Consider the following 16,377-nt stretch of genomic DNA (forward strand, 5'->3'; position numbering starts at 1 on the left):
CTCTTTTCCAGCAGTATGTATTTGACATATTACAATAGTTTTTATTTTCCCTGCTACCTCAAGTGTGAACAACAGAAGTATCGTTATGTTATTTACTTAAAAAAAAACATAGTATGATTTCTAATACCAGTGGAATTCTCTACACATGCTTATGACAGACTATATTCTTAAGCTTAAAATTTTTTAGAGAATTTCATTCATGCATGCAATGTATTTTGATCAAATCTACCTCCTTTGCTCTTCCACCCAACTCCTCCCCTTATCCCACCATTTTCCTTCCAAAGTTCATAGTTAATTTTTCCCTCCCAAGTTCTACCTTCTCTACATCAATCCCCTGCTTCCACTTAATGCTGCCTGTATGTGCATGCGTGTTGGACCACCTACTAGACCAAATATAAACTCTCAGGGACCACATCTCTGACACAACAACAACAACAAAAACCAAAAACCAACCAACCAACCAAACAAACAAACAAACAAAAAACTGACCTGCCAATAGCTCCTTAGCTATGCACTGTTTATTTTGAGACACAGTTTCTCTGTGTATCCTTGGCTGTCCTGGAACTCACCTTGTAGACTAGGCTGGCTTCAAATTCAGAGATCTGCCTGCCTCTGCCTCCCAAGTGCTGGGATCAAAGGTGTGCACCACCACTGCCAGGCACTAAGTTTGTCTTTTAAGATATGACTACATCTGAATACTTGACTGACTGATAATCTAGATGTTTATACCTTTCTGTAAAATTCACTCAAAGGCTAGATAGGTATCTTAGTGGGAGAAGGTATTAGTTTTTCAATCTTGACCACCTTGGTTTGACCTCTGGAATCCATGTAAAGAGCAGATTCATGGTGTACATCTGTAATCCCAGCACTCCATTGGGGCATGGGAGACAGATCCAGGAGGGTCATACTGAAGCTCTAGGGCCAGTTAGCCCGGAAGACACAGCGCAGCAGCAGGGACAAGAAAAACCCTGTTCGCAAGGTAGAAGGTGAGAACCAACTCCTGAAAGTTGTCCTCTGACCTCTGCATGTAATTTGTGGCATGCTTAGCCATGGGCACAACTGGATAAAGACTTATAGGGAGATGGCAGTGGTGGCAGAGATGCTGATTCAGTTTTCTGTAGAGCAAAGACAGAGAAGAGAGTGTCTTTAGGAGAGGGAAGGAAGGCAGGAAGGCTGAGAAATTAGAGTAATATTTGGATAATGTAGTTGTCACCCAAAAGATGGTCCCTGGTGGTCTAGGACACTGGTTCCCAATCCTAGGTGCACAGTAGAATAATCCAAGAATTTTCAAATGACACCAGTGCCAAGGCTAAACACCAGAGACTTTGTCTTGTCTGTCTGGGCTGGGTCCAGCATCAGATTTGTATTCTACTCATCAAGGAGCAGGGGGCTGCTGGCTAGCTGCTGTAAGTTAAGAATGTAGCCATTCAGAACACAAAGAAGGAGGAAGAAAACCCACTTTTATTAAGGACAATTGGTGACTCCACATTTGGAGCTCTGATTGCAATCCCTGAGAGGGTCGTGTGCTTGTTTCTCTGAGGCTGGTTGTCCCCAAAAGATTTTCTCAGGAAGACTGCAGACTTGACCAATCCAATCTAGAATTGGAGAAAATTGGTCCCATGTGGCCATAACCCTGAGATTCCAGCCCAATGGACAACATTGCCCTAAAGACCACTGAGGGGATGGGAACATTCCAGCAGGATCTTATAGATTACGGGATCAGCAGATGAAAAATACAGTCCCAATTAAACCTCAGTGTAGGGGATTGTTTAGCTTCTGGTAGCTGCTCCCCTACCTCTCTCAATATATGGTCTCACTATGTACCTCTGGCATTATAGATTACAGACATGATTTTTTTTTTCCCTTGGCAGGGGAGAAGAGTGTATTGGGTTGAACCTGGGACCAGGCATATGACAGGCAAGTGAGTTCTCTATTATTAAGTTATATTCCCAGCACCAAATAAATGCTCTATTTCTTTTGCTCCCTCCCTCCCTTCCTCCTTCCTTTTCTCCTCAGTATCCCTCTTTTTCTGAGGATCAAACCCAGGGCCTTGCATATACTAAGCACGAGTTCTACTACAGAGCCACACTCTCAGTCCTCCTTATCTTCCAGCAAACCAGCCTTGAGGGTGTGCATCCAGGGTGTAACATCTGAATGTGTTAGAAATTGGATCCTCAGGGCAGCAGTGTTGATAAGTGGGATCTCTGAGAGGTCAAGAAGGCTCTGTAATCAAGACTGGGCTGTAGTAGCATCTTGTCTTCCAAAAACAATGTTCTATCTGTTAGCTTGTCATTAATCTTAGACATGGAAGATTTTTTTGTTAGTAGTTTAATATCATGTTCCATTACCCACAGATGGCCAGCCACGTGGGCTGATCGTGGGAATTTAACCCACATTGACGCCAATTAAAGGCAGGAGAATAAAGAGTTCATGAGACCCAAGATAAATAGGTGTTTATTGGGGAACAACTTACACAGATAAGAGTAAAGAACTGCTGTGGCCTTCCTGCTCCAGAAGGTGCAGTCACTGCTCTTCCAATACTTTCTGAGACCCAAGAGAGAATCCCCCACCCCTTCTCTACATTAAAGCAGTCACATCTGCACCTGAAACCATGCCCAAAGGGTGTGGCCACTGCTACAAGTTTACTGGCAAGGCAAGATGCCACTGCACTGGACTAATGTACTCAGGGACTAACGGGTTTATCAGAGAAGTACTATTGTTATAAAAGTGAGCTTGCTCTGGTTGCTTGCTCAGTCTCTCTATGTGGTGATCCATCATGTTATAAGGCAGTGAGGAGGAGGTCCTCACCAAACGCCCTTGGACCTCCCAGCCTCCAGAATGTGAGTGGAGTAAACGTTTGTCACAGTAGTGGGGGGAAAAGATGAACTAAGGTAATTGTCTTGCAGGGTTGTTGAAAAGTTTTTATGAGATAACATTATAATAGGATGCCTAAGACATAATAGGTCAGTGATGGGTATCATGTGGTATCATTAGATCCAAACTACTGTAAACATAGGTCATCCAAGCACAGATAAGACTAGCACAGGACTTGCCTACCCTGAATGTTGGCCCATCTCCTTGAGATGAGTATACACAAGCATAGGGAGTTCTAGAAATCTCCAGAATCTAACCACAAGACCATAGTAAGAGCATTTCCCACCTGCATTGGCAGCAGCTGGGGAGTTCTAGCTTTTAGAAGAGCAGCCCAGTTCTCCAGGTAACCGATATTGGGGGTTACCCAAAAGTACCCTCTACAGTTGTGTGCCCTGTCATCGAATTCAGACTGTGCAATGACTCTGACAGATAACACCTAGGTCCCCAGACGGTGGTGGTGCTCACACCTCTAATCCTAGCACTCAGGAGGCAAAGGCAGGTGGATCTCTGTGAGTTCAAGGCCAGCCTGGTTAACAAAGTAAGTTCCAGGACAGCCTCCAAAGCTACACAGGGAAACCCTGTTTTGAAAAAGCAACAACAAAAAAGATTGACATAGGCCTGCTGATTTCTAAAACAAGGAATCCACACTGTTCTCCTTGGCATGTAACGATCACATCATCTCAGTGGGAAGGCTCCCATCTTTCTGGGTCACTAGGATCACTGGCATTTTAATGAAATATCTTCAAACAAGAAATTAAAACCAGTGTTTCATTCTCTTAGGCTGGAGGGCAATGCTCAATTCCTATTGCTATTATTATGGTTATTAAAATTTATAAGCCATTTACAATTGCAAAATGAGACTGGTACAAAGTGTTTCAGGGTGTGGCTCCCAAACTGGTTCTGACAAACTGATTCTGAGTAGTTTGCTATTGGCCAATGGTGACACAAGTAACAAAATGGGGATGGATGCTTATGTTTTTTGAGGCATTTGACATAGAACACAGACAAATCCAAGCTAGTCAGAACACTGTCATATACAGTGACTCACAGTGACATGAGCTACATGTTAGCTGTAACTACAAGACCACACATTGTTCTACAGTAAACCTGGCAAAAACGAAACAAGGCCTCTAGGGCCTTAGGGGCAGCTTTGAGGTTATTCCTACTTATACAGTGGCAGGAGAAAGAGCCCATGGGACTCCTGGGTGAGGTTACAGAGTTGGAGATGCAAACTGGCCTTCCACCTGCTTCCTTGGCCACCTGCACACAGTGGTGTCTTAGAAAGCTAAGGTGAATGCTTGGGGAAAGGGAGAGGATGGATTCCACTCATGGGTAGGACCTTGGGAGGACTGGGAGACAGTTGTGTCTTTGTTCATTATGGAAATATAATAAAACCAAGGGGAGTGTCGCTCTGGAGCCAGGAACATTGCTTCCTAGGATCTGAAACCATTGCTGCTCTATTGGAGCCTGTACTGGGGGGAGATGAAATGAATCCAAACTCCCCTCCCCTTCCTTCATCCTGCCTCCCCTTCCTTCCTCTCCCCTCCCCTCCCTTCCCCTTTCCTCCCTCCCTTCCACTCCCTTCCCCTTCCTTCCTCACCCCTCCCCTCCCTCCCCTTCCCTCCCTCCCTTCCCCTCCCCTTCCTTCCTCACCCCCTCCCTTCCCCTCCCTCCCTCCCTTACCCTCCCTTACCCTTCCTTCCTCACCCCTCCCTCCACTTCCTCCCACTTCTCCCTCCTCTCCCCTCCCCTCCCCTTTTACTTTCCCTTCCCATCTTCACTCCCTCCCCACATCTTGGTACTAGGGATTGAACCTGGAATCTTGTGCATGCTCAGCAAGTGCTCTACCTTTGAGCTAAATCCCTGGCCCTAGTCCTGAGCTTTTCTGTATTTGTTTTGGAGAATGAGAAGAAATAGAGTGTGTAGACAGGCCTATACTCTCACTAGTTTGTGGCATCTACCATGTGTGAAGCATTGTTCTTGTTCTTGAAGATACACACAATAATTAGCTGTGTCATTGTCTCTCCAAGAGCTTTCAGTTTAGTGGGAGAGGCAGATGACCACTAAACCCTGTCATTAATGAGATACAGGGGCCATTATTTGTGTCAGAGGCATAGGAAATAGAAATACCAATCTGAGCCCCAAAGTCTCTGTTCTTAGGAATATATGTTCTGCTGGGACAATGAACATACAAATTTACAACTTCCAAATAGACATAGAAAGGGGAAGAAAGAGAGGGAGGGCAGGAGCCAGAGAGTATAGAGGCAAGGTCTGTCTGGGGAAATGACATCTGAGCAGAGAGTGGGTCACACGAAGGCTTCCCAGGTGACGTGAGCTAGACTGGCATGGTGGCCATGAACACGTGTGAAAGCAGAATCTCCCTCAGACTAGGGCAGTCAGGAAGGACTTTGTCAAAGGTATGACAGCAAAGCTGGTGCTGAGGAGGAACAAAGGCAGGCCTGACACCAGGGAACCTGGGGAAGAGGCAGGTCAGAGGCACAGGCAAAAGAAGGCTGAAAGTATTTCCTGTTGAGATCAGGGTGGCGGGTGTTAGACAAGACACTAAAACATAGAGCAAGGGCCACCTCAAGACAAGCCTGTGCACAAGGCCAGCCTGTTTTAGACTAGCATGAAAGGATTGGGAACTCCGGAAGGCATTGTAATCATTTCAGTCATCACAATATGGTCATATTTGCATTTAACAACAGCACTCTGTGGTTCTTTTGTGGCACCTTTATCTAGAAGGATCTTACATGTGATCTGTGTCAGTCACTTGAGGTCAAAATTGCTTGCTAGGATGTTTAATATTGTTGGGAAAAATGCCAAGTGAATCAATAAGCAGCCTGAACTTCCATCAAGAGGAAGAAGAACTGGGGCTGGACCATATAGGCACACTCTGTCAACAGCAGTACTAGGCATGCTGAAGTCCTTGTGGTAGTGGACTGGGAAATCAGTTTAGTAGGTGTGACCATCATTCTTTAAACTCACTGGAGCAGAATAGATGATAGACTCCAGAATGTCAAAGTGGATGGCATGCAAATAAGGAATTGTATGTGTATATTTGGGTCACAACAAAAGTATATTGCTTATTGTGGCTGTGGTTAAAAATATTTGAAAAACACTGGGTTGGAACACTTTTTACATTGCTGGGCATTTGTGGTCCCAAACATTCACTATAGTTCTTTTCTCTATTGAAATGATAAGAGTATATACTTGTTTAATCATGTTTGCCCAGTGCCTTGGCCTTGAATACCTGCACTGTCCATCTGAAGCTGGGACCTAAGACCAGCTCAGTCTTGTTGTGGGATATCTGTGGCAATAAAAACTGCAGGAAGCTACAGTTCAGGCAAAATGACAGCCTTGCACAAGGACCACTGCAACTTTAACCAAAACTCATCTCTGCAATGGCATCTGTCCCATATCTCCCTGTCTGGGATTGTCATCACCCTCGCTGTTAGTTCCTGTGTCCAAGGATTATTTCTACAAAACAGCTTGTGCAATATGTCTCATCATGCCTTTAGAATTCCCCCTTCGTGCTGTTTCTTTGAGTCTGCCTACATGTATTTCCATTCACTGCTCCTCCAGATAGACTCATTAGCTTTGAAGAATCTATTTGTTGTGTAAGTTGCCATAAATAATGAGCAGGAAACAGGTCATGAGTAGAGCTGGGAATCACCTACCTTTAAGGGAAAAAAAGCTCACAAAAGCCACTGCCAGCCCTCAGTAGGTAGACAGCAAAGAACTAGGAGGGTGTTGGGACAGAGACCTCAAAGGAGAGGGCTTGGAGATCAAGATAATTAAATGGGGCAAGAGGTCAAATCACATAAGTGGTGAAATGCTGTCAAGGACTCCTGTGACAGGAGTTGGCTGGTGACCTTGTTGAGGGCACTTCCAGTAGTGGCAGGACTGTGGAGGAGAAGACAGAGACATGGGGGAAGGATGATGCTTCCAGCAGAGGAAGGGGAGAAGCCAATAGCCCTTGACTAGACAAGAGGATAACTTCCTCTAGAAACTTGAATCTTGTTTTACAGAAAGAGACAAGCTATTTTATGAGTTAGAGTCACTAGACTAGGAAGGATATTTAAACTTTGTTAAAGCTATGAATCCTCCCACCCAACCCCACCCCACCCACCCCACACCATCCCTTCTATATTGTGTGGGCAGTCAGGAAAGAATTTTTGTGGAGACAAAACTTTAGACTTGTGATTAATAACTGCCAATTTTTATACAAGTAATATCTGGTTCGTTTTGAAGTTCTGACTAAATTATAGAACCAAAAGCCTAGAATTAGAAGCTCAAAACAGATGACATAAAGATCAAAAGAAAGACTACAACTGACATACTGGGAACAACACTGTTCTACTTAACTTTATTCTGACAACTGAAAATATTGTGTGTAATGGAAAGATTCTGAAGGCACATACTTGATTTCTTCCTTGTTTAAGGTGAAAATCAGACTTAAAACTACTGCTTAATTGTCTGCCTTACATGTCCCTGGGAGAATTAACACAGATGTATCTTCTAGTGTGTGTGTGTGTGTGTGTGTGTGGTGTGTGTGTGTGTGTGTGTGTGTGTGTGTGTGTGTGTAGCTGGTGTGTAGCTTGTGTGGGGGTCAGAGGACAACTTGCTTTGGTAGCAAGTGTCTGTAGCCACTGAGCCATCTTGCCAGCCCACAGATTTAAACATCTTATTACTGGTATTATTACTCTAGCTAAGAACACTGTGTTTAAGTTTGTGGCCTTAGGCTGTAATTATAACATCCCCAGGGGAGATCACCGGGTGTTGTGTAATTATGATGGTATCTGGTCTTTTCAGGGTAAGGAAATTTGTGTCTGAGCATAAACATTAATATAGCATCTGTTTCACTGGGAGGTTGAAGAATGTCCAGAACCGCTTATTAAATAATTCTAACTTCAGACATAAAGATGGTATTCAGGTAAAAGACCTATATAACTCCAGAAAACAAAATTACCTTCACCCAAATCAAATATCAAGAGGGGGGAAAACATCCAAAATAAGAAAACAAAGCTGTGAAGAGAGGAGAATGACAAATGCCACTTCCTTAACCTGATCTCAAGGAGGAAAGCTCAAGTCTTGCATTGTAAACTCCCTCCATTGCATTCACTCAAAACAAAAACAAACAAATAAAAAAAACTGTTCATTTTTGACTCACCAGAATAAAAACTCCCCCCCCCATCATGTATATTTAATGTAGATGAGAACAACTCTCAGTTTTGCTCAGTTTGCTACTGTTTTGCTTTCTTTTGGTGTGGAGATGGGGCCCAGGATGTTGCTGATGTAAGGCAAGAGCTCTTGAAAGCTGAACCCTGCTAGTTTAACTATCATCTTAGCAAAAGGACCCAGCCCGAGAAGAACTACTTTACTTCCAAACACTTTCCCTGTGCTTTTGAGAACATACAAAGCAGTTTGTGGAGTGTCTGTAGAGATCTGTGTGTGGAGGCTTGTGTTTTCAAGCATGGAATGAAGCATGTGTTTGGTGGTATAGGGTGATGGAGCTCACTTCCAATGTCAGTTATGGACTGGTTAGAGGAGAATGTGTGTATGGAGAGAGGAGATCTGCATTAGTTCAGTTCTCATTTGTATATAAGAGTGACCCATTAGGGGACTGAAGGCTATGAAAAGAGCCTGTCTACTCCTGATGATTTTCCTACAAGGTCTGGTGCATGACGGCTACATCTCATCACTTTTAAAATCAAGTGAAAACTGAGTTTTAAGCACCAAGGAAAATACATCCCATGCACCAAGAAAGAATTGACTTCAGCATTCTTCAGAAAGAACTTAGTGAAATTTCACAATTTCTTTGAAGCCTTTCTCGAATGACTGACTTCATTGTCCAAGGCTCCAGAGCAGGCCTTGGGAATTCCCCACTGTTTGCCATACTTTAGGATCACAACAGTTTCCAGAATAATTTGTATTTCAGGGTCTCAATACCAGGCCAGGGCAGACATGTTGTATAGTTTCTGCTTCTTCACTAACATTTCAGTGCTTTCTGTTTTGATTTAAATTCTAGTTAGTGCAGTTGGTTATAGCTGGTCTTGAGAACTTGGCAAGGAACCAGCTGTCTGGCAGGAGAGAAACTCAATGTGGCAGGGGTGGGGGTATCACTGTTGATGGTTGTACTCTTTCTACTTTGTCCTTGCAGACAATTTGATTTTGTGTAGACACTCACTGCTTGGCTATGACTTTGCTGTTTAAGATGGTCAGAAATACCCTACAAAGCAGCCAGGGTGGATGTTTAGAATGGCCCTTGTCTACAGGGGCTCATCACGGTAAGTCATTTCCTTCATCTCTGATAGGTTTGCAGGGAAACCCATTCAATGATCAGCTGGCCTCTTCTTTCTCCCAAGATCTGGTCTTTCAGCTTTGGCTGTCTTCTGAGAGGAGTTCAAGACCTACCTTAGCCTCCATAATGAGGGACACTGTTGCGGAATATTTGTTTAACCAAGCAAGGCTGTGTTACATTTGTTTATGCTGCAGAATATTTCTTTAACTGTGTAAAGGTGTGTTAGTTTCCTTTATGCTGCATTTGTTTAGTTATGTAAGGGTGTGTGTTTAATTATGTAAAGATGTGTTGCATCTGTTTCACCTTGTCTGCCTAAGGCACCTGATTGGTCTAATTAAGAGCTGAACAGCCAATAGCTAGGCAGAAGAGGGGAGGCTGCCTGGCAGAGCAAATAAATAGGAGGAGGAACCTAGGATCAAGAGAAGGTAGGAACAAGAAAAGAAGAACGAGAGGAGGAGAGAATGAGAAGGAGAGAATGAGGGACAACCCCCAGGGCAAGAAGCTAGACAGCCACTATCCAGCCAAAGAGAAGAAAAAGGTAGACAAAGAGAAACAGATTAATTTAGGTTAAAGGAGCTAGCCAGACATGAGCCTAAGCTAGGCTGAGCATTCGAAACTAGTAGTAAGTCTGTGTCATGATTTGGGTGCTGGCTGGTGGTCCAAAGGAAAAGGCCTGATACAGGACACCCTCTCTAAAGGTCCTTCCTTTGTGATATTTCAAGGCTTGATGGTGCCCTCTCAATGAACCGCAGGCACAGAACCCTGGGAAAATCCCCTCTTGCTGGAAAACCCCACATCTAAGAAACAAAGGCATCTAAGAACCTGGGTAGGACTGAGGTGCCAGGGAGTGATGCCCAGCCTGAACTGCTGACGTCGGCTTCATTTGCCCATCATACCGTGGAGAATCCACCTAGACATTTACCCCCACGGCAGAAAATGCTCCAAGGAAGCTGACATGATGGTTTCTTTTCTTCTGTGAGCTTCTGGGGACTGTCACCAGCTTGTTTTAACAATCTTAAACGCTGGTTACTTCTCTTTGAATGTCTTTGTGGTTTCTTTCAGTTTCCCGAACAGAAATGAGTTGTTATGTGCAACAGGAATATGTTATTGTCTCCCTGTAATTTCACACACACACACACACACACACACACACACACACACACACACACACACACGTGCGCGCGCGCATTTTTCTGTTTATAATTCCACATCCCACATTTTTGCCCTCAGCCTTATAATAAGCTCATTCATTCGTAATTCTACTTAGTTGCATGATGTTTTTTCAAGTAAGCTAGTCAATACGGCTGCCTTTCTGGATAGAAAATAAAGAGCTTGTTTAGCAAGGGCCCTGGGAGGAAAGCTGGCTGAGCTGGGAACACAACAGTAGGTTTTAAGCCCAGCTAACCCTGAAATGCTCTATGTCTTGATGGCTCTAGCCTCTTGCCCTCTGGGCTGTTCGAGCCTCCGATGCCTAGCTTAGGGTGAAACAAGCGCTTCGTAAGAAAACGAAAAACCAGTCTGGAAATAATTTCTCAAGCGCGGTGATTGCCTAATTGCACAAACATCGCCTCATCAATTTTCTTACCAATCTGACAGAGGAAGTGGCATTGGGGGTGGTCATGGCGTGAATAGGAATGTGTGTTTGGAACCGCCGGGTGGGGCAGGCCGAAGGAGAAGGGAGGAAACACTCCTCGCCATCCTGGGAGACCCACGGGCGAGAGGACCCCGCAGCGCGGTCATTTCTTAAGACCTTTATCCAGTGGGAAAGAGCTGACCCAGACTGAGGGAGTCCACAGATTTCGTGCACCCCAGGACTGCGAAAGAAGCACAGTTCGAATCTGCAGGGCAAAAGACGAGGACTCTGGTGTGGTGTAGAAGACCGCCTCTCCCCTGCCACCCAACGATCGACGCCAGTCTCCCCTCCGGACTACACAGCCGAAAACCGGCCTGTCTCCTGGGCACAGATTCTCCACCTCGGACGACTCTCAAGCCGGGGGCGGTCTCTGGGGCTAGATCACCAGGGTCCTTGGAGGCGTCTTTAAGGCTGAGGTCCCCGCCCTCATCGCCCGCCCTCCTCCCTCCTCCCTCCGCGAGGATCCAGCAGCCAGGCTCGCTGAGCAGGTGCGGGCTCTCGTATGCGGCTGCCGGGGCCGCGGTGGTAGCGGCGCGGGGCGCTCGCCCACCCCTTCTCCCGGCCACTCTTGGGCTCCGGCACTCGGGGACATGTCGGTGGTGACTGGCGGCGGCGAGGCGGCCGGCGGGGCCGGTAGCAGCGGCGCGCGCGTCTTCTTCCAGAGTCCCCGTGGTGGCACAGGCGGCAGCCCGGGATCCAGCAGCGGCTCGGGCTCCTCAAGGGAGGATTCGGCGCCGGTGGCCACGGTAGCCGCCGCTGGGCAGGTGCAACAGCAGCAGCGACGCCACCAGCAGGGAAAAGTGACAGTGAAATACGACCGCAAGGAGCTTCGGAAACGGTTGGTGCTGGAGGAATGGATCGTGGAGCAGCTGGGTCAGCTGTATGGCTGCGAGGTACTTGGGCATTGGCGGGGAGGGTCGGGATCTCTTTCGCCCCTCTGTGCCCACCCGGGAATTTTCCGTGACTCTGGCTCCCGGGTGTGCGCTGCCCCAGCTCTTGGGGACCGAACCCCAGAGCGTGTCTCGGAGCGATCTCTCTCCCCTGGGTGCCCTCTGGCGCTGGGGCGCAGCGCTTGGGACGCCTCTACTTGGGCTCAGCTGCCTAGTACCCGGAGAGCTTCGGGCTCCCTTGATGGCGTGGGAAGAGGGTTGGGTCTCAGTGCTTTCCTCCGAGTTCTCGGAGCTTGTCCGCACAGCCCTAACTACACCCAGTGGGACTCGGAGTGGCTCTCCTTGTCTGCCTGTGCCCTAGTGGAGGCTGGGGAAGGGAGAGCGCTTAATGAGTGTTCTGATCGAGGTAGCCTGGATTTCTGTGGCGATGAAGAGGAAAGACCATAAGGTGCTCACAGAGAAGAGAGGGGCTGGGGATCTCCCCCATAGTTCCTTAAATTGTAAGTCACAACCGTGAAACCAAGGCTCCCTCTTTTCAGCCACAGCTCTTTCCCCAAGCTGTTCACGTTGAGCTCTGTGGCCCTGCTTTCCCTTCCCAAGCTTACTTACCTCCACCGATAGGGGCCCAAGAAAAGCCCCCAAGAGTGCCTAAGCAGGTGGTGTGCAGGATGCTCTCTCTCTCTCTCTCTCTCTCTCTCTCTCTCTCTCTCTCTCTCTCTCTCTCTCTCTCTCTCTCTCTCTCTCTCTCTCTCTCTCTCTCTCGTGTGTGTGTGCGTGTGTGTAGAAAAATGACCAAGGCCAAATGATTTCCCAAGAGTCTTTAGTAACACGGATTCTCAATGAGTGTTCTACTTCGGTTAGCCAAGTGGAGTTTGGGAGGAGTAAAAGCGTGGAGGAGATTAATAATTAAGAATGTGGTTTTCAAGTTAAAGCTAGATTTGTGTTCTTGCAACTGATAGGTTTTTTGGCAAAAATGAAGGCCAGATGAACTCACTGGCTTTACCAATGCATGTGGGCAGTCTTGTTTTCACAGATTTTATGGCCTATTGTGAACACATTTTCTTTAGCATTCATATTGCACAAGGCAACAGCATTCTCCATGCTGGCTACCGACGAATGATTGAGATATAATGACGTTTGACTGTATAAGCAATAAGCTTGTAAAAAATTATTTTTCTGGTCTAGTGCTCACAAAAAGCCCATTTAATTGCTTAATTAAGAATTGGCAATATTGGACATGATCATCACTTTTTAAAATAGGAAGTTGGTGAACTCTTTAAAGAAACAATGTATTTGATTGAAATGAATTCCTGTTGGATGAATGGATGTGTTCAGTCGTGCCTCTGTTGAATTAAATTAATTTTCCTTTGCTTTCTGTTGGCTTTTATATTCCATTTTGGGCTTGGAGAAGACTTGAGTTACTAGAGGAACTGTTGTGAAATTAGCAATGCTTCAACAGAGGCACCTTGGGAAACCAGGACGACTTCTATCTGCTTAGCTTAACAAATGATACATTCTGCATATTCTTTCCAGTAATGTTCATTGCATTGAACATGTAGTTTAGCCCCATATTTCAAAGGGTAAATAATGACTTTGAATGTTTTCCTTGTATCTCTTTCTTCCGAGCGTTTAAGCCTTCAACCATAACAAACAACTAGAATGTTTATGAAATCATTTAAGATGTTCTGCATGCATTGCAGTGTCAGTATTTCCCCTCAAGAGGCTGGAGGGTTGGAAGTTGATGAGGGAGTGTTAGCAATTAGCGGGTACTGTAATGATGGTAACCCTGCTAACTAATAAAGAAACATGTGGAGTGCTACACAGCCATGGATGGCCCTTTCCCATCTATTTCTCCACTGAGGGGGCTAGAGCTTCTCTCTTCTGAGTATGTCTTCTTGCTCACTACTTCAAGTGCCTCAGCCTTGGGTCATGAATGAGAAGGACCTACTCTGACTTGTAGCTTTGAACCTCATAAATATGAAGGCTAGGAAGTATTCTTTTAATATTTAAAATTGGAAATTGGCCACATCCTTCAAATGTTTCCTGGCACAGCAAGCCAATTGGCTAGACTTCTAGCTTCATACCAGTGATAGGCCTGTGTTATCTGCTGAGTTGGGTAGTAAAGAACTCATATTTAATTTTAGAAGGACTTGTGCCAGACAGATCAGCAGTTAGATGAGTTGTCTTTTTGAGGATGGGAAATACTTTTCTTTTGCAGGGAATAAAACATTTAAAGTTAGAAAGGAATGGGGAAGAAGAAACACATAGGCCTGGCTAGAGTTTTTACATAGAAATTTGCAGGAGCCAGTCAACTTTGTTTGGAGAATAATGGAGTGGACATTTGGAGAGCCCTTCTTCAGTCCTAGGTGCTGTTTTAACCACTTGGCATGCACAAATTCATTTCCTGTTCACAGCACTTCTGAGATGAGAGGGCTCTTGCTGTCATTGTTTTTGCAAATAAGAAAACAAACTCAGGGAAGGTTAAGAGGCTTGACCAAAGTCACATAGGTGGGAGTGGCTTGGGGGAGAGGGGCACAAACTCGGGCAGTATGACTCTAAGACCACTATGTAACTACTGGGCTCACCTGTAACTCTGTACAGAACAAAGGACTTATATAGGTTATATCTTAATATTAGAAACTATGTTATTAAGCTAATAATTGTGACCATAATTAAGTTAAAAAAACAATAGTATGATCTTGGAATACTAATAATCACAGGTCAGTCAGTCAACTCAAAAAATAAAAAATAAAAGCTTGGAGGTTGAGGAGTTGGCTCACTTGCTCAGCAAACACAAAGACCTGGTTTCAGATCCCAGCACCCAGGTGAAAAGTTGGATATGGCTCCACTTGCCTGGAACACTAGCATTGGAGAGGTCAATCAGAAGACCACTTTTAAAAAGCAGAAAGACCTCAAATGTAGCTAACAAGACAGCATTGGAGAATGTTCATGGCTCGGGTACTCTGCCATCCCAATGATTTGTGCTTAGCAACAGATTTTAATTTCCAAAGCAAACCGAATTGCAAAACTGGAAATACAGATGTTATCTTGAGGCTGGGCAAGATTGGAAAAAAATGACATGATTTACCCAGTAAACCATCATGCAACACTTGTCATGGTAGACAGTATGCCAGATTTCAGACACTTTTAAGAAACAGTTGGGAAGACAACAAAGATGCCTTAAAACAGAATTCCTTATGTATGGATGCAGATTTAACCTAACAATTCTGTTACAATCAGATTCCCAGCTCAAAAATTTCACTGTGCAAGCTTTCCCACAAGATAAAAAAAAAAAAGAGGTATAAACCCATAAGCAACCATTGCAGGATTTAATGGCCATATTTATCTGTGAACACAAAAGACTCTTAGGCTCCACTCCTGTCATGACTCTTCCCTGAAGCCTTTCTGGAACCAAATGGGCCTCCAAATGATTTTTAGCTTATGTTCCATGTGACCAGAATTTCTTCATCAATTGTCAAGAAGCTTCCAGAGCAAGAACAAGCTCCTACATGGGCATGAGCCAGAGGCATGACATAGGAAGAAAAGAAGATGTGTACAAAGCCTGACAAGATGGCTCAGTGGGTAAAGTCACTCACCATCAAGTCTGAGCCCCCAGAACCCACATGGTGGAAAGAAAGCCTAGCAGTGCATGTAACCAAATGCCCTCCACTAGCTAGGACTGTGCCAAGGGTGGGTACCAAAAGAGAAGACACCTGGACCTGGAGAATATTCTCCCAAGTGCATTTCAGTCCAGAGCTCTGGGGCATATAAGAACTCAAAATTCACATGTAGCTTTATTGTTCATTATAAGGATGCAGTTATCAAAGGATATAGGTGGAGTAGCTAATAGTTACTGTTAGTGTGTGTGTGTGTGTGTGTGTGTGTGTGTGTGTGAGAGAGAGAGAGAGAGAGAGAGAGAGAGAGAGAGAGAGAGAGAGAGAGAAGAAAAGAGACAGACGCATATGTGCCATGGCCCCCCAGTTGCCAGTGGACAACTGGCAGGAGTCAGTTTTCTTCTTCCACCATGGATTCTGAGAACCGAACTCAGACAGTCAGGCTTGCACCACAAAGACTTTTACCCAGTGAGACATCTTGCTGGTCCCATCCTATTATTTTTAAAAATTAAAAATAATCATGATCACACACATAGACATGTCAATTGTACAGATTAGCTTGTTCCACTGCGACCTTTCCGTATTTGTGTAGATCGTCTTATGGCCTTGTGTTGCCTGCAGGGCACAGCTCTTTCAGTGGGTTTGTTCAGATGAGACCTGTCATTGTCAGCGTAAGTCCTTGTTTTGGGCACACCTCTCTCCTCACTAGCATCAAATTAGCCTGCCTTGCTGCATCATTTGGCCTCTCAGCTGGAAGACAAGCTGCTGCTTAGAACTCAGCCTGTGGGCATGTGCTGAATCCTCATTTTCCAGGTATTTAGGAACAGACTTTACAGCTTTATTATTTTTTTAATCACCATAAATACAACCTACAGAGAGTACTAAGGTGTGGAGATCTATATGACCCTCACCAGTAGTGAAGAGATGAGCAGGAAGAGGGAGGCAGGAAGACAGCTCAGTCCAACACAGCTCAATAGCTGGTGCTGGTGCAAACTCTGAGAGTCTGACCCCAGGTGGTTTCTTTTAGGCATATTTAAGCACAGATCAATTTGGTGAAAATTG

At 45.2% G+C, this 16,377-nt stretch overlaps 1 protein-coding gene across 1 annotated transcript in view; it reads left to right on the forward strand.

The window, feature by feature from the left end:
• Window positions 1–11,401: 11,401 nt before the first annotated feature.
• Window positions 11,402–16,377, forward strand: part of LOC103161642 (protein phosphatase 1 regulatory subunit 14C) — a 77,677-nt gene continuing 72,701 nt past the window's right edge. The window contains exon 1 of the mRNA XM_027400991.2: window positions 11,402–11,704. Coding sequence (XP_027256792.1) covers window positions 11,402–11,704 — 303 coding nt within the window. The remainder of the gene's footprint in view (window positions 11,705–16,377) is intronic.

Source organism: Cricetulus griseus, chromosome 2 (genome assembly GCF_003668045.3).
Source record: "Cricetulus griseus strain 17A/GY chromosome 2, alternate assembly CriGri-PICRH-1.0, whole genome shotgun sequence".
Classification (NCBI taxonomy): domain Eukaryota; kingdom Metazoa; phylum Chordata; class Mammalia; order Rodentia; family Cricetidae; genus Cricetulus; species Cricetulus griseus.